The 22,419-nt window shown below is 42.5% G+C and overlaps 1 protein-coding gene across 1 annotated transcript in view; it reads left to right on the top strand.

The window, feature by feature from the left end:
- Window positions 1-868: 868 nt before the first annotated feature.
- Window positions 869-22,419, top strand: part of MAN1A2 (mannosidase alpha class 1A member 2) — a 60,467-nt gene continuing 38,916 nt past the window's right edge. The window contains exons 1-3 of the mRNA XM_026713377.2: window positions 869-1,698; window positions 13,974-14,229; window positions 22,065-22,161. Of these exons, the coding sequence (XP_026569162.1) occupies window positions 1,388-1,698; window positions 13,974-14,229; window positions 22,065-22,161 (664 nt within the window). The 5' untranslated portion in view covers window positions 869-1,387. The remainder of the gene's footprint in view (window positions 1,699-13,973; window positions 14,230-22,064; window positions 22,162-22,419) is intronic.

The following is a 22,419-nucleotide window of genomic DNA, read 5'->3' as shown; positions in this document are numbered from 1 at the left end:
CTGGAAACATGGGGGCTATTTGGAAAGATGGTTTAAATGGTAGACAGGACCACATGGCTCAAAGTTCCAAAGAAGGAAGGGTCACATGCTTCAAGATGAAGGAAAAGAGAAAAAAGGGCTGGCCAAGATGCTGAGAGACCCTTATATACCCTCTATTGGGCCCTAACTCAGTTTCCGGTTCCTGTGCAAGAAATGTATCCCATTGGCTGTCAGACTCCCAGGGGCGGGGGTCTTCTTTGTAGGCTTTCCTGAGTTCCAGGCTTGGTTGAGCCTTGCTGGATGATGATGATGCACTAAATGGGCTTTTGAGCAATTGCTATAGTTTCACCTGGAGATCTTTGTTATGTAAAGTATTCTAGCCCAGGCCTTAATGGGCCACCCATTAACAAAGGTGGGGGATGAGCTTCTGCTTCTGATGTGAGTTTCTGCTTTTGAGTTTCTACTCTTTTTAGAGGAAATATTCTGCCTTTTTAATATTTCCTAGGATATTTCACTTTTCTAGGAGAGAGTTGGGTGCTAACTTCCTACAGAGAAATGGCTACACAGGCATCTCAAGCAACGGAGTTGAAACGTTGGAAACGGTAGACTTGCTCATGCAATTATGAACAAAGTCCTCGCCCTGCAGTCTTAGAACAAGACGAAACCTTTTCAATGAAAGGAAGCATATTGTATTTCAGCGCGCAGTAGCCCTCGGCCGCTAAGGACGGCCAGCTCCCCCTTTTCACGTGAGGGGGGCGCGCGAGAGCGAGACAACCCGCCGCCGAGTTCGACGTTGCAACTCCACGGGCGTGGGCGTGAGCGAGGAAGCACTTTCCGTTTTCCGGTCGCGCGCAGCCGCAAAGGCGGCTTGACTCTCGCGCAGGATGCCAGAGCGAGTCGTCGCCCGGCCGAGGGTTTAAGCCGCGGCGTGGAAGAGCTTGTCTGCAACCTCTGCTTGGCCGGAGGAACCAGGCTCCGGCGCCGAATTCGGTCCCGCTAGTCCCCGCCGCGATACCGGCTGACCCCGGGGGCCGTGTCGTGCGGGGCAGAAGGGCATGAGACCGAGTCTGTCCCTGGGCTCGCTGGGCGTGCGGTGGCGGTGATTGAATGAGTCTCTTCCCCTCCCACTGCCAGCTCCGCGCCGCTCTGGGCCTCCCTGAAGCCCCGGTTCCCAGCCAGCCTCTTCATCCGCTGCCGCCCGCGCCGCCTTTGCTGGCTCTGGATGAGCGCGGCCGGGCCGGATCGACCCCAGGCCTCTGGGGTTCGGGGGTCTGCCGGAAGCCGCTGTGATGCCGGCTTCCCCGCGAGGGTCCGGGCTGCCTTAGTGAGGACGGGTAGCCGCTCCCGGGTGTGAGCCAGCAGTGTCATCTTCGCTGCCGCCGCCGCCGCCGCCCGCCTTCGCGGCGCGATGACGACCCCGGCTCTGCTGCCTCTTTCTGGGCGCCGGATCCCGCCTCGCAACTTGGGTCCGTCGTCGTCCTTCCCCCATCACAGGGCTACCTTGAGACTGTCCGAGAAGTTCATCCTGCTGCTGATTCTCAGTGCCTTCATCACACTGTGTTTTGGCGCCTTCTTCTTTTTGCCGGACTCCTCGAAACACAAACGGTTCGACTTGGGCTTGGAAGACGTCTTGATTCCTCACGTGGATACCAGCGACGGTGGGAAAAACGCGGGTGGCTTCTTGATCCACGGGCAGGGCCACGACCAGCACAGACACAGGTAACTCTGTCGCCTTCGTTTTCTGGGATGCCATCTATTTCTGGGAAATACAGCGCCTGTCTGTATTGAAATGCCATGTTTTCCTGAAGAATCATGGAATGCTAATGGGTTTCTGTGTTGGCCAGAAGGGTTGTCCAGAAAAAGCAGCCTTCTATGTGTTGACATAGTCTTGATGTTTGAAATATTGCAGTTTTATCCCATTTTCTCTAGCAGTGTCTCTTTTTCAAGGTAAGTCACAAATGTGGCATACTACAAACTGAACACTGCCATCCAAGGACTGCAATACAGGAAAAATCCACAAAAGAGAAGACAAATGCCTTTTTTCTGAACCATGTCTGAGTCCCGGAATATGAAAGCTTTAGAGATAGTGGTACAGTAGTCTGATCTCTTTGCTAATTTGACATGTGGCAATAAAGAATTAGCGAAATCTTGTTATATCTGGAATGTAGTCAGGTTTTTGAACAAAGAGCTGAGTCAGTTCTAAAATAAGCAATAAAGATATCAACAAATGTGCTGGCAATATGTAAATACTTAACTTGCCTTTCATATAAATTCAAAACCAGTTATAAGCAGGCTTGTAACATATTAAGAATCTTAGCAAATGGAATTGGGAAGTTTTTAAATGCCCAAACTTTTAAAATGCAACAGAATGCAAGACTGACAAAAACCAACAAGCAATATAATCAGTGAAATAATAAACTCTGAACTTAGATTGTTTATACTTTATCAGTTTCTCTTTTTTATAGAGTATTATTATGTATTAAGTATTGCATGTAAAGCACCTGAACTCTCCAAAAATGAATGTATTTTTGTTTGTAGTTGCTTCTTCCTTTTGTCAAAGAGCTCAAGGAGGCATATGTACCATTCCCTCCTCAATTTTTTCAACAACCTCCCTATGAAGGAATTTGAGCTGTCAGAAAATGATTGGCCCAAAGTGAGCTTCTGAAGATGAGAATGAATTTGAATCAAGTCCAAGCCCAATACATTTACAGTTGCATCGACACTATTGCAGGAGTGTCAAACTAGATTTCATTGAGGGCTGCATCAGAGTTGTGTTTGACTTCAGGGGCCGAGGTGGGCATGGCCAGCTCAACGTCACTTGTTCAGGGGCACCTGTGGTGGCCCGAGCACTCTGCCAGTGAAAATAGTCTCTCGAGCTCTGTATTCATCTGCGATGGCCTCCTGCAACCTTCGGCCAGTGAAAATGGAGCTTGGGAGGGCCGCCCACTGGCAGAGGCACCACAGACCAGTCCTTTGCTGTTTCCAGGGCAGCCCCACAGGCCAGATCTAAGCATCCCACAGGCTGAATCTAGCCCCCGGGCCTTGAATTTGACACCTCTGCTCTATTGGAACCTTAATGCTAAAAGAACTGGTTGAGGTTGTCAGCAACAGAGATGATAGGCAGCAATTCTTTCTCTTTCTTTCTCCACTTATTCTGCTCTGAAAAGATAAGGAATAGTTTGAAATGTAGGAATAGAAATGATTTGGAAATGTAAGTGACCATGAAACCTTTTCTCCCAATTCCACTGTCAGAGAGCTGGAGGGACAGCAGTTGGATGCAGCCCTGTTTTCTAAAGATTTGAATATATAGACATACTATTTTTTAAATCTAATAGTTATGTTTGTAGGAAAAAACGTTGGAAAATGTATTATCTCATGTTCATAGAATTTTCTTGTCTGCAATATTTTCCTGGTTCATTTCATTGAACAAAAAAGTGGAAGTCTGTGTGTGCATATATATTTAAGAATGTTGATTATAACAAAATCTAATACAAAATAAAGAGAATGGAAGGGAGTCTAAAATGCAAGGAAAAAGTAAGAAACAAGAATATAATTAAGAAGTATGTAAAGAAGTTATTTCTAACCTTCATCACAACAAGTATAAACAAATTTAGTAACTTTTCCTCTCTAAAATTACAGACATTTATTTCTTCATCTCTTATCTATAAAACAAATCCAGGTGTGAACCTTCCCAGGCAGACCAGACTAATATTTTATTGTAAAGCTGCATACAGTAACAGAATCTTTCAAATTTGCCAGTACAAATCTGCTGTCTCTTTTACATTCTGAGAAGTTAGGGAGGATTCCTTCCCACTCTCTCTGCCCAGTTGTGGGCTACACTTTCTCCTATTTGATTGTTCCTTAGGCAGCATTTGTCCCAAGGCTTTCTTATGTACCATTACTTAGGTCACATTTGTGTTGCCCTTTTATTAAAACTGTAGCCAGTTAGTTCCTTTTGTATATCTAAGGAAACATTCTTTTCTAAGTCAGTTTCTTGGCCTATAAAGTGGATTCTATAAATCCACTTTTGGTACCATGTCTACATTGTCAGATACATTATGTTCTTCAATAACATCTTTTGGATATAATCTGTCCATAGAAATAAACGTCGTTACTGACGTTGTTGATATTGTAGTTACTATGTTCGGATTCTGTTCTTCAAAAGTCTCCTTCAGTATTTTTATTGTGACAGTGTTTTGTTCTGTCTTGCAGCCTTTCTCTATCGAAAATCTTTGTCCCCTCTAGTGTCCACTTTTTGAAATAGTGAAATTATTTATGTTTCTTGTAAAAACCAAAACAGGATTCATTCCCATTAGGAGTTGGTTGCATTTTATAATTAATTCCAAAATAATCTGGACCCTTAGTTCATTTATAATTTTCTAAGATCAAAATCATATAGTTTTTTGCTGTTTATTTCAGATTCTTTAAAATCTGAAGCTTTCAATTAAAAAATTCTTTCATTCAGCACTGAAGACAGGCTCACTTCAATTTTAAAATAATATTCCAAAGTTGTCTAATAGATTACAAGTAAATGGTGATTTTCAAAAGTGAGTAGAAAATGAAGTTTGCACTTCTAAAAGTCTCTGACGGTTGCAAGCAAGATGGCTAATCATATTGTCTCCAGGTGCTGAAACTCATGGAAAACCAGGGTTCTACAGTCTCTTAAATAGCAGCTGTCTGGTGCACATGTGGGCAATCTCCCATCCCTCCTTTGTCCAGAGAGGTTCTAAGGAACTAGTTTACTGACTGATTCCTTGATCTTTGCCAAGGTTGTCAGAGCTGCTTTCACTGATCTTGGTCTAATATTCAAACAAATATTTTGTATGCACAATTCAGTTCTCATGCTCCTTATTTACTCTTTTTTCTACATGTTTCTGATTACCTTCTAAGAGGATAATATTTATTGGAATTATTTCCAGATATTGGCTTATGTTAGCCATATTTTCTAAAGAAGAGATGGCCATTCTTTTTGTTCTGCAGACGTCCTACTTTTTTCCTGACCATTGAGTACTGTGGGGGGGAGGGCTTGACAGTAATCAGTAGGCTTTGTTATGGATTGCCCACCTTTTCTCTAAAAATGTATAATTTATGATTTAGGCAAAATAAACCTTAAAAAAATAAAACTAAAGATGAATTCTGAATATTTTCACATAATTAATCTCTGTATCCCTAAATTATGTAATACAATGTAAATTTATAATTTAATTATTATTTCAGTTTTTCTCTACAAAATTTTATTAAATATATTTTAAATAGGCATCTTTAAATATTTGTGAGCTTTCATAAAACATCTTTCAATCTGGATTATTAAAATTTTCTGGAAAACTACACTGAAATTTTAAGTATTTTTTTTACAGGCAGCCATGATAAACCTAAGCAATAAACATTCTCTTCTGTTGGAGCCAGGATTAAGTTAGGATTGTAAAAATGGTAATGTCTGGCTGGTCTATGACTGCAATAAATTGAATCAAATTGATAACTTCTGATAAGTGATTTGAGAAATCCCAGTGTAATTTTATTAAATAATTTTCTGCTTAGTTTAAGTACAAACCTATAACGAATATTTTAAAAAAGGCTCTTGGGTCATGTGAATTGTAGGTATATGTAGGAAGGGCAGTAGGAGCCCAACTTATTTCACAGAGATGTTTTGTATAGAGGAAGCATACCTCCTTGAGCTCCTAAAATGAAAAGTGAGTTACAAATCAAATACTACAAAAATGTAATGTCATCACTCAAAATGCCATAATTTATATACTTGGATTGCATAGAATGCAAATATGTAAGTTAGATCAGGGGTCCCCAACCACCGGGCCGCGGACCGGTACCGGTCCGTGGATCATTTGGTACCGGGCCGCAAAGAAAATAAAAATAAAATAAAAATGGCGGCTTTCTTCACCTTCGGTGAATGCTGCTGGGATCAGGGATCAAGGACACAAATGAAAGAAGGGGAGGGAGGAAGCAACCAAAGCCTGTCTTGCTCTCCAGCTCAGCGGCTTCGGTTTCCTCCCGCCTCGTTCCTCTCTCAGTCGCTCTCTCGCTCCTCCACCAGCTCAGGAAGAAACTGCTTCAAAGAAGCCGGCAGGGTGGCTTTTCCTGTCGGCGCAGCTCCTCCGAAGCACCCGTTCACTCTCACCCCGCCGCCCGCGGTTCAATCCAGTGCTCCGTTCTGCCTGCCTGCCTTCGTTTCTGGTTGTTTCGGAGCAGCTTTGGCTGAGAATAATAACTATTCGCCTCTTTTACTCAGCCGAAGCTGCTCCGAAACAACCAGAAACAAAGGCAGGCAGGCAGGCAGGCAGAATGGAGCACTGGATTGAACCACGGGCGGCGGGGTGGGGGTGAACGGGCACTTCGGAGGAGCTGTGCCGGCAGGAAAAGCCACCCTGCTGGCTTCTTTGAAGCAGTTTCTTCCTGGGCTGGTGGAGGAGCGAGAGAGCGACTGAGAGAGGAACGAGGCAGACACCTGAGGGATAAGGCTGAGGGAGGGAGGGAGACACCTGAGGGATGAGGCTGAGGGAGGCGGGGCTGAGAGGCGGGGCTTCTCAGCCATCCTGCAGGGACTTGTCCTGAGCCTCCCTGAACTTGGTGGTTTGCTGGCAGACGTTTTATTACCCGACTAGGTAACAACATCAGATGTTATCTAGTCAGGTAATGAAGCGTCTGCAAGCAAACCACCAAACTCGGACTCCTCCCCTCCTTGAAAAGTGCCCCCCCGCCGGTCCTTGAAAAAGTGTTTCTGCGTGAAACTGGTCCCTGGTACAAAAAAGGTTGGGGACCACTGAGTTAGATGATGTCACGGATGTGCTGTTATTTTGGCTTCTTTGTGATTTACTGCTGATGCCACTCTCAAACACAATATTTAGATTTTAATTAAAATTGATTTTATTGATTTTAATTAAAATCAAATGTAATCTGATAAAAAAGCTAAAGCTGCTATCTGAAGTAGGAGACTTCAGCTGAAAAGCAGACTTATCTAGCATATATAAGATTTCTCACTGCACCTTTTGCCTTCATGTTTAAGCTGATCATTTGGAATATATGAAAGTCACTTTTCTCTAGTTAAGGTGAACCAATATCAAGCTCATTTTCTGCACTCTTATTTTAAGGATGCTCCAGTTAATGACATAGATAAGATAGGCAGTATTGTATTAAAATTTAAAAGCCTCTCTGGGTTTAGGCAATATGTTTTAATTACTTGCTGGAGCTGAACAAAATCTGTTGCTTTAATTACCTTTGCAATTTGACTTGTTGAAACTTGAAACTGTGACATTGTTTTCTCATCCTGTTTTTTCTTCAATCTGATAACTTTGTTCAGATATATTAGGAAATTAAATATATATTTGATTGCTGAACCTAAAAAAGCTGTAAAAGATTCTCTTGAGTCCAGAGTACTGGCACAAGGTGTATGTATATTTCAGCTTAATAAACCAAGATACATTATGTCTATGTTGATTCCTTTAGAACTTGCATAGTTACAGTACTTTTTGATGAATGAGTAAGTTATAATAAGCTCATGTGCCACCCACTGAAAATAGATGAGTATGAACCTGCATTTTTAGTTAATGAAGATTGTATGCTTCCATGCTTAACTTGATTGCCCTCTGAGGATAAAAGCAATATTTGGCTTGAAGAAAAGTAATGCTCCTTCTTATTTATAATATTAAATTGATGTACCTAAGTTCTAGAGGTTTGTATTATTTTACAAGAAAATTACCTGAAGTAATGTTAAGAGCTGTATATGCGGTTCTAAAGCTCTGTGCCCTTTGAAAACTATTGGGCAATACTTCTGATCCCATGCAGATGCAAGCACCATTCTGCTATTCATTAAAGCAGATTAATTTTTTCAGTTCTGTCAGAATCTGAAAATAAAGACAATGCTGTTTTAAGAATAGCATTATTTGTAATGACTGAATTATTTAATGTATACTCTTTCAAGTTTATTTGGAATCCTGAAAAAGTGAGGTTACAGTGTTTTAATTTAGATAGATATTATAGTCACTGACAAGCTAACATATAAACAGCAAAGCACATGGGATAAATGGTAGGGCAATAAGATAGTACATACTTTGGTGTCAGATGATTAAACTTTGCCAAATTTTTACATATTATAAGATAAAATTTTGCAACATTGAGGGAAGGATGTATGTCTGTTGGGAAATGAATCTAAATGCCCTGAGAATTTTGTTATTACTTTGTTATTGTTATTATTTTGTTATTATTTAGGGCAGCACATGTAGTAAAAGTGGAATGATATTTTATTGAATAGCAGAGAGGCTCCACTTCTGCTCATTTAAAATTTGAAGCATTTCTGAAGTATATTTTAAGTGAACACAGCCCTACTATACTTTAGTAATTGATAGTATCAAAGATATTTTATAAAAATAGCCTTGAACTAGAATCTAGAAGTAAAAGAAAACACATCCTTCCTCAGACTACAGTATTTCTCCGTAGACTACCTTAGTTGTCCTTAGATATCTGGTTTGTACTAAAATTGCTTTTGATGGTACACTAACTGCTAAGAACACAGGTGTCTTGCTTTTTTCATCTTACGGAGTGCCCGAGCCACCCAGATTCGGGGCTGAAGCCATCCCGCAGAGGTGGTGAAGAAGAGACCCAGAGAGAGAGAGAGAGAGAAAGAGAGGGAAAGAGATAAAGAGGGAATGAGAGAGGAAGGGAGAGAGACAAGAAAGAAAAGAAAGAGAAAAGAAAAAGAAAGAAAAAAGAGAAAGGAAGAAAAGGAAGAAAAGGGATAGATAAAGAAAGGGAGAGATGGAAGGAAGGGACAAAGAAAGAAAGGGAGGGAGGAGACCATGAATGAGATATATGGATGGGTAGATAAATACATTGAAGGAGGGATGGAGGGAGAGAGAAAAAAAAGGAGAGGAAGGAAGGACACAAACCCTGGCTTCAGAAGACCCCTTGGAGCACACAGCAATCTAGGGCTGGTCTGCAGGGGATCTTGGAGGTCATCTAGTCCAACTCTCTCCTTCAGCAGGAGATCCTTACAGAATCATAGAATAGCAGGGTTAGAAGTATGTGTGTGTGTGTGTGTCTGTAAAAACTCCAAAATATGTCAAGTAGCTCTGGGGAGATCAGTAATAAATTAGAACACTTGCTAAGCAACCGGCCATTAAGTGAGGACTACTTGTATTTGGTTTGCTGGTCACATGGTCACCTGGCCACGCCCACCCACATGGCCACAAAGACATGTCCACCCAGTCACATGGCCACAAACCCATGCCCATCTGGTCGTGTGACCATAAAGACATGCCCATCTGGTCATGTGACCAAGCCACACCCACCCAGTCACATGGCCACAAACCCATGCCCATCTGGTCATGTGACCATAAAGACATGCCCATCTGGTCATGTGACCAAGCCACACCCACACAGTCACATGACCACCAAGCCACACCCACAGAACCGGTAGTAAAAAAATTTGAATACCACCGCTGACTAGAAGATCTCCAAGATCCCTTCCAACTCTTTAATTCTCATTCTCTCTTTCTCTCTCAGGTGTTTGAGGGCTATTATAAAATTAATTTTATTGAATACTTTAAACATGTAATTGTACATGTCAAAGGTATCACTTACAAGTATTGTTTCAAGAGACTTTCTTGTACTAAAAGCTTGTTTATCATAGTTGATGGTAAACAAAATTAGAATAGATGTAATTTATTTAAATCTAGATTTAAGTAGGTTCAAAGGTATATTTAGAAATTACTTTATGGAATATTTGCAAATATTTCAAAAAGTAAAAATGTAGGAACAATGTATTTCCTTTTGATTTAATCTATTCATTAGAGCTAGCTAATCTTTATGAAACAGTGTCTTTTTAGAAATGGAAATTTTCCACTAAAAATATAAAAGATGAAAAGCTTATTCAAGTTGAGCTGAACTCCTAATGACTACAAGGATACATAAGTGCAGTTTTATTGGCAACAGTATAAGTATGGTTTGCTATTACCTTTTCCAAGATAGTTTTGATTTCTCAATCTAATATAGGGGTCTGGAATCCTTGGTACAAAATATTACAACTTGTAAATGAAAGTTGTTGTAGAAATATGACCCCTGTGTTGCACATGCTTTGTTGTTTATCAGTACGTTTCAAGAGTAGCTCAAAGTGCTGGCTTTAATGTATAAGCTAGGCTCATAGGTATTTTTCTGTCTTTATATAGAATTAACCTATCTAGTACATGCTTCCCAATAAAATATGTTGCTGGTCTTGCACTTCTGAGACAATTAAAAAAAAACAGTGTTTATAGTTTTCAGCTAGTTTCTATTTATTTAGAAATCATTTCACTGAAGTCAAATCAGTAAAAGTAAGGTGAAAATTAAACATCTTCGAACAGCAGTTGTAGGACAAAGAATGGGCCCTATCTGACATTATCATATTATTGTATGGGTTTTATATACTACTTTGATTAAAATTAACTGCCAGCGGTCAGTGTAGATTACAATGATACACTGAATACATAAATAAAGATAGGGATTTTGCAATGAAAAAAATTCCATCTTATAATAAGGGACACAAAAATATAGCTGCAACACTGGATATGTATATATGATTGAATTATTTCAGAAAATGTTGACAAAAGCCATTGCTTTGTATTAGTGAAAATGTTGTAAAAGGTAAGTTTAATATTATTTCAAGATAAAAAACTAAAGCTGATCAAATATTAAAAAATCATCTTTATAAAAAAGCTGCTTTCTGATTAATAAGCCATTTTAATTTTGTTTACAACTATTTCTTAATAATGTTAAAATTTAAACATAAGTTCTGATAGTAAAAATGTTACCTTCACCAAAAAAACAAAATTATGTTTCTCAAATGTTTAGAGTGAGACTTAATGTCAATACATTTGAAATATTTCTATTCTGTGTAGTCATCATATCTCTCAGCCACTTGAAGGAGAAATCATTACATTTTTGGCTTGGTGCCTTGCTGGAATCCTGCCATCAAAGGCTAGTGGGGAGGGGGCACGGGAAGAACAAATGGGCAATAGGTATGGGAACGGGATGGGAAAATGGGATGGGGGATGACAACTGATGAAAACCAGGAAAGCATAGTAACAGTTTGTGCCAGCGCTCAGGGACATGTATCCTACAATTGGAATAAGGACTATCCCAAACATCTCGGCATTTATCAAAACACCTAGTTGGTTGCAAATGAACTGGTCATGGGAGGGGTGGGTTGAGAGAAAACCTTTGTAACGTTTCCATGCAAGAAATTTAGTTCTAACCTAACTTTACTACAGCCAGCATCCTTTAGTAAAAGAACCTATTACTTCACCCAAATGAAGTTGAGAGTCTTCTTTCTTAAAGGACTGGACTAGGGAAGGTTTGTCATTAGGCTGGAGCCGCAGTCATGGTCATCTCTACTGTGGGGACGATGAACACAATGTCAGCTCAAGGTAGCAACCAGGAGGAGGGAGAAGCCTGGGGAGAAGGTATCATCCTTCTGAATGGCTGGGAGAGGCAGAAGCCCGTAACAACAGCCGAGGCCCTGGTCTCTTAGGGTGAGAAAAAAGAACAATGGGAATAGGGAGTGATTTTCAACTGCGGGAACAGCGGCTATTGCTGGAGGGAGCCGCCGTTGGAGTTTGAGGAAAAAATGGCCATAGAGGAACTGGACCAAGAGGGGTGCATGCTGGAACAAGCCATACGGTTCCTGAGGGGAGCTTTAGCAACCTCAAAGGGTGGAAAGCCCTGACTTGAGGAGCACAGCTGGCTGCCCAAATGGCACAGCCCCAGCGGGGAATGGTGCAGCTGTACCCACGGCCACAAGCAAACTCATAAAATTAACTCATAACACACCATGCATGTAAATATTGAATAGTTATTTAAAAAAGAGCAACTTTTACCCAAAAGCAGGCAGGCAGATTGAGTTGCTCACAGAATCACAGATTCATTCAGTGATCTATCTGCCATTGGTTAGCTCAGTCTGTCACATAAAATTTGCTTGCAAACAAACTCACAAAATTAACTCACAAGACACCATGTGTGTAAATATTGATATTTTTTTTATTAAAAAAGAGCAACTTTTACCCCAAAGCAGGCAGGCAGATTGAGTTGCTCACAGAATCATTCAATGATCTATCTGCCATCGGCTATCTGTCACATAAAATTTGCTTGCTGTGAGACTGCACTGAATAATAGAAGCTTCAGTTCTAAGGGAGGTTTGCTCTGTTTAAAAGCATAGCTGAAGATCTAAAGACCAGTTAGAAAGCACGAAATCCAACCACTTCCTGCTTTCTAGCTAATCTAAATCTCCCGGCACAGCAGAACAGCTGATGGTCAGAAAAAGGAAAAATAGCAATTTAGCAGGCAAGTTTACGGGTAAGGAGTGAGTGGGCAGGGAGGGTTCCCGCGGGCCATGTGGGCGGCACAGCGTTGTGTTTCTGCGCAGCCTGGATTAATTGCTTTGGGTGGGGGTGGTGAGATTTCTCTGCAGCCCACCAAAATTTTCTCGCGGCCCACCAGTGGCAACTGCTGCTCCAGAGCATAGCTCCTCACATTATCCTGAAATGAATGGAGGCTGTGAATGTATGAATGGGATCCTGGAGCAGTGTTTAGGTGTTACATTAATTATCAACAAGACAACTGGCCGGACCTGAGGTTGCCTACAACTATTCAGTACACAGTAACACTGGATTCATTCCCTTTAATGTTTCCGTCCAGGAAATTTAGTTCTAGTCCACATCATGGACTTCAAGCCATCATGAACATAATTACTGTCTGGTACAGGGCAGGTAGAGACTCCAATGGATAGTTAAAGCTGCAGAAAAAACAATGAAACCATCAGCCTTCTCTAGAAGACTTATATATTGTGCAAGTCAGAAGGAGGGTTGAGTATCTGTAGACTTCTCACAACCTGGGCATCAACTCTTTCAACTCCTTTTCTCGGAACTGTGCTACAGAGCATTCTATGCCGAAACAACTAAACACAGGGACTGATTTTTTTTTCTCATGCCATCACTCTATTGAACACCTACTTCTCTTGGTGCTGCATAATGTCTATTTATATTAACCCACATAGTCGGCTGTAGTAATATTTATGCACCTCATTATCTTTTTTACTTCCCCTTTTATTGGTACTACTACTGCTGCTACTACTACTACTGATCATCACACAGTCAGCCAGATGTTCAGACTGGGTTTGGCATTTTTCTCTTCCTATGGAGCCCTGGGATAGGCAGATCTGAATGTTTGATGGTGTTACAGATATCGTTGCAGGATGGAAGCTGTTCCCATTAAAGCTTCCTTTTGAATTTGTCAATGCCAGTGGTGTTCAAATGGTGCTCCACTTGTTTGGGGATTGCACCCAAGGTGCCTATTACTATTGGTACTACCCTTGCTTGCCTTTGCCACAGTTTTTCTATTTGTAGGTCTTTGTATTTTGTTACCTTCTCCAGTTCTTTCTCTTTTCTTCTGTCTCCAGGGATTGCCACACCCACTAGCCAGACTTTTTTTAAAAACTGATTTCTGACAAAGAGCAGAAATAACAGAACAATGATGCTAAATGGGAACCAGATCTTACACCAAACTCATATTTTTTTACTTTGCCTTCATGTGTGCCTCAAATCACAGGCACCAAACATAAGACTAGACGTTCCTTCAAGTGTTTTTATCTAATGTGATGTTTACAAGCATATAGGGTAGTTGCACAATCTACTGCTAATTATTAGAATGAAATGAAATTCTTGACAATGTAAAAAAGGTTTTAAATATTCAATATTTTTTACAACTTTTTGTTATATTTGATGTAATTTCATTAAATCCTCCAATACCAGTAGATTAATAGTTACCTAGCGGGTTATCTTCATCCTTAGGATACTTAATATTGATTCATAATAGATTTAAGTATCATAAAATAGATTCTTGGATAATAACAGACTAAATCCAGAATTTAGTAGTGTGTTTTGTTCACAACATTTTTCAAAAACAAAATTTGAATTACCTTTAAAAATTAGTCTTATTATTGTTTTTATATTTAGGGAAGAAGAAGAACGTTTGAGAAATAAAATTCGTGCAGATCATGAAAAAGCACTAGAGGAAGCAAAAGAAAAACTGAAGAAGTCAAGAGATGAGATCCAAGCAGAAATTCAGACAGAGAAAAACAACATTCTAAAAAGTTTGAAAAGCAAAAGTAGCAATCCTCTGCCACCAGTCCCTGTGCCAAATCTTGTAGGAATAAACAGTGCAGATCCAGTGGATCCAGATATACGAGAAAAAAGAGATAAAATTAAAGAGGTAATGAGTTATGCCAATGGTTGTTACTTCCTTTATTGATGTGAGAATTGTTTCTATGAAGCTCCTGGAGACCTTACTGTAAGTGAGGCTAAATGATATGGCTTTTGGAATTTTTGCTATCTAAATGCTACCAGTTTTGCAATTTAATTAATTAATGTAACTTCCTACTTAGTACGTGACTCAGCAATGAGCATGCAACTCAGGATGTGAATGATTTTAAATAAATATGTTTCTGCAGGGCTTTTTTGTGGGGGGGTGGGGGGGTTTCAAGTTAGTCTTGACTTCTGGTAAGTGCCTGAACAGGTTTCCTGCGGTTTATTGGCAGCATTGTTTGGCAATAATTTGTATAGATTATTTTGTGTAAGTTAAATGTAATCATGCCTGTACTTAAGCTAAAGTTTAATAAGGTAGCTACCAAACTTTTCTTATAATCATCACAGAGAATATTGCCCAGTTGTTGTGCACTTTGAGGTGGTGTGAATTGGAATCCTGGGCTCCTGAAGAATATTCTGAAGAAATGTACAGAACAGATGGTGAATGCAGCTAGTCCTTGAGATAGGACTGATCACTTAATGGCAGTTTGAAGTTATGACAGATGCACCTCCCCCAGACTACATAGTAGCCTGTTTCAAAGTTATGGTTGCTGCAGTACCCCTATAGTTCTTTACTCTTACAACCAACTGCAGGGATGTTGCAGTGCCCCCCTGCCTTTTTCTCACACTGCCTCTCTCCCTCCATTCCGAGTTTTCCTATCCACCCCAGAATCTCACAGCGCTTGGCCCTGATCCCCACACCCATCACCCATTACCCATTGCATACACTGTGAAGATCTCCAGATCTAATGTTGCAGAAGAAGGGCAGGCGACGTGTCCCTAGGCCACACAGTGGTGACCTGGAAATGACCACCCAATTTCCCCCATCCGCTTGTGGGTGGGAATAAAATGGTGATCACAAGACAAACTACCCCATTTTGCTACCTTAACAAGGTTGCAAAGTGCTGCAGAACACTGTGCAAACCACATTAAGTCAGCAAAATGGAGTGGTTTGTCCTGCAGCCACATAGTGTGATTCCAGAAGCGGCAACAATGCTAGAATAAAATTGGGCCACTGGAAACATTGACGACTTCTTCTGGAATCATGCTATGCAACAGAGAGACAAAACAACCCATACTGCTTTGTAAATAGGGTGATATTATGAATGATACAAACATACACACACACACACTACATATGCACTATAATCATTATGAATATATTGATAGTGGTGAATATTGCCATGTTCCTGTTCAGTAGGGAGCATGTCCATTTATTAGCTAGGAGTCCTTCCATGCAGAGAATCTGGATCTGATCTAGATTTAAACTATTACAATTTGAAATACATTAACATTTTCAGACTTTTAAGCTCTATTTTGGGTTTATTTTATTGTATTAATTTGTTAGCTACTGCAATCACCAAAGCAACTCTAGGTACCATGAAAAGATATGAAAAAGTTTAAAAGACAGACAACAGTGAGAAAATATAAAGTGAAGAGAATCAGTGGTTCTCCCATGAGCTGTTCAGAGCATCCAGAAGTGGGAGGTGCTTCAGTCTCATCTGGAAAGGCTGGGCTTAAAACTCTGGGACGCTCCTCCTCCTCCACGGGATACCTCCTCAGCATCCCCCAGTTTTAGCTCAGCCTTCGTGGTAAGAGGTTGTGCACTCCCTGACTGGAACGGTTTTCTGATTCAGGTTTGCTCTTGGGTTATTTTGGTTTTTAAAACTCTTCCCCATTTAATTTGGCTTTTTCAGGCTGTTCCCTCTATTAAGTTCCCTCGATTAGTTTAAAAAAAAAATACCCCCCAAAACCAGTTTCTTTGTAAATAATGGAGCCTACCACTCCGCAGGCAGCTTGAGGCTACTGCCTCAGACAGTTATCTAACTTTCCAATCGCTTTCTCTGCGATTGGAGCGGAGCGCTCGCAGCCGCGGCTCACTTTCCCTTGCCGTTTCGCCTGACAGGAGCATTTAAATCGCAAGTTAGAGCCTCAGCAGCAGCGGCTCATTAGACGGCTCAGACTGCAATGGTGATTCTGCTTCCCGCCTTTTTCAACGACTGGCTTAACTTCGCGCCTAATTGTCACAGGCACCATTCCTCGCTGGTTTCCCTTACTGAGGACCAAGGCAGTACCTTTCCACTTCGTTCTCCCTGGGTTTAGCTCTCCCTTGTCTGGCTAACGTTGGAAAAGCAGGCTAGTCATTAAACAGGCATTTCTTTGCAATTGCCTTTGGATCATTTCTTCGGACTAAAACTGCAAGTGCCATTTAAATTGCGGGATGTTTGGTTTTGACAGGAAAGGATTCACCTCAGAGCCTGTATAGCTGGTTTCCCTTGTTGGGGACCAGGGATCCAGAGTTTTTTCTCGCTTGGAGCACTTGGGGGTTTCCCTTGTTGGGGACCCTTAGATACTGTTACCATATACACAGTTATACATATAAATATAGGCATAAGTCTATGTATATGGGCATGCATGTATATATATGTGTGTGTGTGTATGTGTGTGTGTGTGTGTGTGTGTGTATAATATAATATATTACTCTCCTGGAGCATTCTACTTTCAACTGCAGGGGAAGGCATCACCCCAGAGTACAAATATTTAACAACAATAATAATCATAATTTAAATTTTTTAAAAAAGAAAATTTAAAATTAAAGTCAGAAGCAAGACAATCAGTCATCCACAATGGAAGGTGACAACGCTTTCCGCTCCAAGTCAAATAAGTCCTGAGATAAGCCAGTGGGCCCCAAAAAGGCCTCTAAGGCAGCGGATAAGGATGCCCATAGATGGCACCTAGCTTTGGAAAGGCAATTGCAGAAACGAGCCAGGGAGGCAGACAAGATGGCTATGACACAACAATCTGATCAGAACCCAAACCCATTGATGGGGCCCTTGGACTTATCTACCCAGCCCAGGCAGGCTGTTTCTGGACAACCTCCCATAGGCACATCTCCAATGAGCACTGCCCGGCCAATCCCAGAGGCAACCTTTACCCCTACGGTCGCCGGCCTAAGACAGGAGGAGGGATTACCTGAGACTATCCTCATCGAAATGAGGCAATGGATGGAGATGGTGATTCAAAGGGGCATTGCGGCTGGAGTTCAGCAATCCATCAGGACCAGACACTTCTCGGCCGCTTCGGATGCGGGATCCCTGTCCGCCTGATCCTTTGTGCACATCGGACAACATCAATCTCAGGTATTCCCCAATATTCCCAACATACCAGCCCAGGGTCTTCGGGAGGAGGTGGACTTTAAGGATCAGGATGTTCCCATGGAGGGGAGGGGTCAATCCATCAGATGGACTTGGGGTTGTCAGAGGCTGACCCGCTAGAACAGGGAATGTCAGACAACGAAGGCCTCATTCCGGGCCAACCTACTTTTTCTGGCCTTTTTCGCCCGCACCTCTTTAAATCCTTACTGTTCAAGGCAAAGAACACTGCTAAACTAGGTACATCAAGCCCTCATCCATTGTCAACAGGGTCTCTGGATGACTCTAAGGATCTATTCTCACAACCGGCTAATGAGGCGGAAACTATTCCTGTCCCCAGTATGTTTGCTGAATTAGTACAAAATCAATGGGCATCAGCAGCATCATACCCAGCCCCAACAGGGTACGATAAACGATATTATAATTTGGCACCAGAGTTTTCAAATTTTCTCAAAACACCGGAGGTGGATGAGCCCATTGTGGCACTTCAACCTTTCCCAATGAGGCCGAGGAAGCCCTGAGACCGGAAGAAAAGAGAGCAGAGTTGGCACTCTATAGGGCACACATTTCTGACGCCTGGGCCATTAGGGCTGCTACAGCGGTGTCCTTTTTTACACGGTCCTCCCTTCGATGGCTCTTCCATTTGAGGGATATATTGCCAGCGTCAAATGTCAGAGCCCACCAGGACATAGCTAAAATTATTGCAGCAGCAGAATTCTCTGCCGACGCCACATTTAATGCAGTCAAATTCTCATCTAGGGCCATAGCATCTCACGTATCAGCATGGAGACTGCTATGGCTCGGGCATTGGCAGGCGGATACCAAGCATAAATGCAAGTTGGCATCAGCCCCAATATCGGGGGATAAATTATTTGGCAGTGTCTTGGAGCCCCTCCTTATAGAGAATAGAAACAAGAAAAAAGTGCTTTCCCCTCTTTTTCGGAGATCTGAAAACAGAATGCCCCAGTTGTTTCGAAGGGGTTCCTTTCGGCCCTGCTATCAAGGCCCATACGTTCCGAGATCTCAGAGAACATCAGTCTACAGGCTCAGTTTTAGATAGGATAGGTCTGAATTTTCCCATAGAGGTCAACGGGGAGGCCAAAACAGATGAAACTCCAGAGGCCGATTTTTTCGTCGCCCCAAGTGAGTCCTTCACAGCAATTCCCATTGGAGGGCGCCTAAAATTGTTTGCTGATCAATGGAGCAGCTCCACCTCTGATGCGTGGATCAGGGACACTATTAGGTTTGGCTTGGTGCTTGAGTTTCAATCCTCTCCCCCGAACTTTTTCATTAGGAGCCCTAGGTCCACGGACCCCATTAAGAGGGCGTTGATGCAGGAGGCTATCAATCATCTTCTGCATATTCGGGCCATTAGAGAGGTCCCATCTGAACAGCGGGGTCAAGGCTGTTACTCTCTATTGTTTGTGGTCTCAAAGAGTTCGGGGGGCTGGAGGGCAATTCTTGACCTCAAATGTCTGAACAGATCATTGGTTTATCGAAAATTCAAGATGACTACTCTCCAGTCCATTCTGCTCAGCGTTAGAGAGAACGATGTTCTGACCTCTATAGATCTCACAGAGGCCTATCTACATTTACCAATTAGACCTGCTCACTACAAATATCTTAGATTTTGCTATTGTGATCAGCACTACGAATATATCACCCTACCATTCGGTCTGGCTTCTGCCCCCAGGACTTTTACCAAGGTCCTCGCGGCTTTGGCTGCCTCACTCAGGATCAAATCTATTCGCTTACAATGTTATCTGGATGATATTTTAATTTTGTCCTCTTCCAGACACCAAGCAAAATTGGATACCAAGATTACTCTGGAGACCCTTCAGGGTCATGGCTTTTCCATAAATTGGGATAAAAGCCATTGGATCCCCACAACTAGGTTAGTTCATTTAGGGGCAGTGATAGATATACCATGGAGGGCAAGGTCTTTCTCTCTCAGGACAGGTTAAACAGTATCCAGTCTTTGGCCAGAGAGATCAGAGCCTTAAAGAGAGTTTCCCTGGCAGCTCTATCTCAACTGTTAGGGAAACTGATTTCTTATATTTCCATTGTGCCTTGGGTTCGATTCCATTCTAGAGAGCTGCAATGGTTTCTGCTACCTTTCCAGCGATCCAGAAAAGCCACTTCCAACGTCTGGATAAAGGTACCGCACAATGTTCTCCGATTGCTCCGCTGGTGGTCGGACAAAACGATAAACAAAGGGTGTCCTTTCAAGAAACCTTACAGGTCAATGATCACAACCGATGCCAGCCTGGTAGGATGGGGAGCTCACTTCCAATCTCACACTGCGCAGGGAATTTGGACTATTTCCGAACAATCACAAAGCATCAACCTGTTGGAGCTGCGAGCAGTTCACCTGGCCTTACTCAGTTTCCTACCCCTTTTCCAATCATACCACGTTCTGGTCTTGACAGACAATATCACAACCAAGGCCCACGTAAACAGACAAGGGGGTACCCATTCCAAACTTCTGATGCTGGAGACGGCCAAGTTGTTCAGGTGGGCTGAGGCCAATCTGTCTTCGCTCAAGGCAGAACACATAGCAGGGGCCTTAAACACACAAGCGGACTGGCTCAGCAGGGCCACGATAGATCAGGCAGAGTGGCGCCTATATCCGTCTGTCTTCCAGGAAGCAGTGCGGAGGTTTGGGCAACCGGTGATCGATCTATTTGCTTCTCCTCTGAATGCCCAATTGCCCCGGTATATTTCAAGGTACCCAACTCAAGGGGCGGAGGCCGTCAATGCCCTACGATGTCAGTGGCTTGCCGGACTTCTATATGCGTTTCCTCCACTCCCGGTAATATCCAGGTTGATCCAGAAGTTATTGGAGGAACGAGCGGAATTGATATTGGTCGCCCCTTACTGGCCCAGGCGAACGTGGTTCGCAGATTTACAGGACCTGTCGAGGGAACAACCTTGGAAAATTCCACCGTCGAAGGTTTCCCTCTCCCAAGCGCCGGTACTTCACCCGGACCCACAATGGCTCAGTCTAGCCGTATGGAGGTTGAGCGGAGCCATTTAAGGGCCCAACAGATTTCAGAGGATGATATTGCCACCATTCAAGCATCCAGACGGTCATCAACAAATTGTATATACGACGCCATGTGGTTCGCCTTCTGTCGCTGGTGCCAGGGGTCTAAGATTGACCCAACTGCCCCATCAATAGGACAATTATTGGACTTTTTACAGGAGGGGTTGGCCAAGGGCCTATCTCCAAATACTTTACGCAGACAGGTGGCGGCTTTAGCCTCTGTGATAGCCTGGGGTGACCTCCGACCCCTGTGCACCATCCACATGTCCGCAGCTTCCTTAAAGGTGCTGCAAACTTACGACCTCCTGTAATTTACCGCTTATCCCACCTGGGACCTCAGCAAGGTGTTAACTGCACTTACAACTGGCCCATTCGAGCCTTTAAGAACCACTAGTCTTAAATTCCTGACATATAAGGTGGCCTTCCTGATTGCAATCACATCAGCTAGGAGAATTTCTGAATTGGCGGCATTGTCAATGAGAAAGGACTTGTGCATGTTTCATGCGGACAGGGTGGTTCTCCGATTGGATCCATCGTTGACTCCTAAAGTAAATTCAGCCTTCCACAGAGCGCAGGAGTTGGTCCTTCCAAAATTTTGTCCGAAACCATCTCATAGACTGGAGCATCAATGGCATCGACTTGACGTTCGAAGAGCCTTAAGCATCTATCTAGATCGCACGGCGGCATTTCGAAAATCTGAGGCTCTATTCCTATCCTTCAATCCATCCACTTTACGGCAAAAGGTGTCGTTGACGACCATCGGTAGATGGTTGAGAGCCACCATAGCTAAAAGTTACGAATGCTAGTCCATCTCAGTTCCTCAAGGCATTACAGCCCACTCAACAAGGAGTGCGGCAACATCAGCAGCATGGGCCACACGGGCTCCCATAGATGAAATTTGCAGAGCGGTAACTTGGGCTTCACCATCGCCCTTTGTCAGAAATTATAAAATTGATGTCTATGCCTCAGCAGACGCTTCATTTGGCAGAAGAGTCCTGCAGAGGTTCCATAGAGTTTAGGAGTGGATTTCGATCCAGACGGAGTCCCTCCCTAAGGACAGGCCAAGCTTTGGTATGTCCCACTTCTGGATGCTCTGAACAGCTCATGGGAGAAAGGGCATTGGTACTTACCTGATACGCCTGTTCTCTGTGAGCTGTGAAGAGCATCCAGCCCCACCCATTTCTTTCCGTCTGGTGGGGTTCCATTCCAGTCAGGGATCTAGATTAGGTGATGAGTTCTGGACTTTGGCACTCAGTCTTCGCAAAACTGGGGGATGCTGAGGAGGTGTCCCATGGAAGAGGAGGAGCGTCCCGCAGTTTTAAGCCCAGCCTTTCCAGAAGAAACTGAAGCACCTCCCACTTCTGGATGCTCTTCACAGCTCACAGAGAACGGGCGTATCAGGTAAGTACCAACGCCCTATTTCAAGGATTAATAGAAGATCTATGCATATAAGATGGATGTGTAAAAATATTTTTTTGTTGAAACATCAATAGGCCATAGTGACATGCTACATGCTAACATTTATATTTTCTTTCTTTTTTGTAGATGATGAAACATGCCTGGGATAATTATCGGCAGTATGGATGGGGGCATAATGAACTGAAGCCTATTGCTAGGAAAGGACATTCCACAAACATATTTGGTAGGTTATTTATATTGAAAATTCTACATTTCTTTCTCTCTTTTTATATTATTGTATCATCAATGATGTATTTTACTATGTGATTGACCAGCAGAAATTAAGGTAGAACTATAGAATCTATAGAAAGGCACAGAATGGAATAGAAATAATATTAAGAACCAGTTTGGTTAAGGCTCCAGACTAGAAAGCAGGAGATTGTAAGTTTTAAGTTCCACCTTAGCCATGAAAGCCAGCTGGGTGATTTTGAGTAGGAGTAAA

Source organism: Pseudonaja textilis, chromosome 2 (genome assembly GCF_049901715.1).
Source record: "Pseudonaja textilis isolate UNSWEBS1 chromosome 2, rPseTex1.2, whole genome shotgun sequence".
NCBI lineage: Eukaryota > Metazoa > Chordata > Lepidosauria > Squamata > Elapidae > Pseudonaja > Pseudonaja textilis.
The sequence above is the reverse complement of the archived record's forward strand: the minus strand, read 5'-3'. Positions and strand labels throughout refer to the sequence as shown.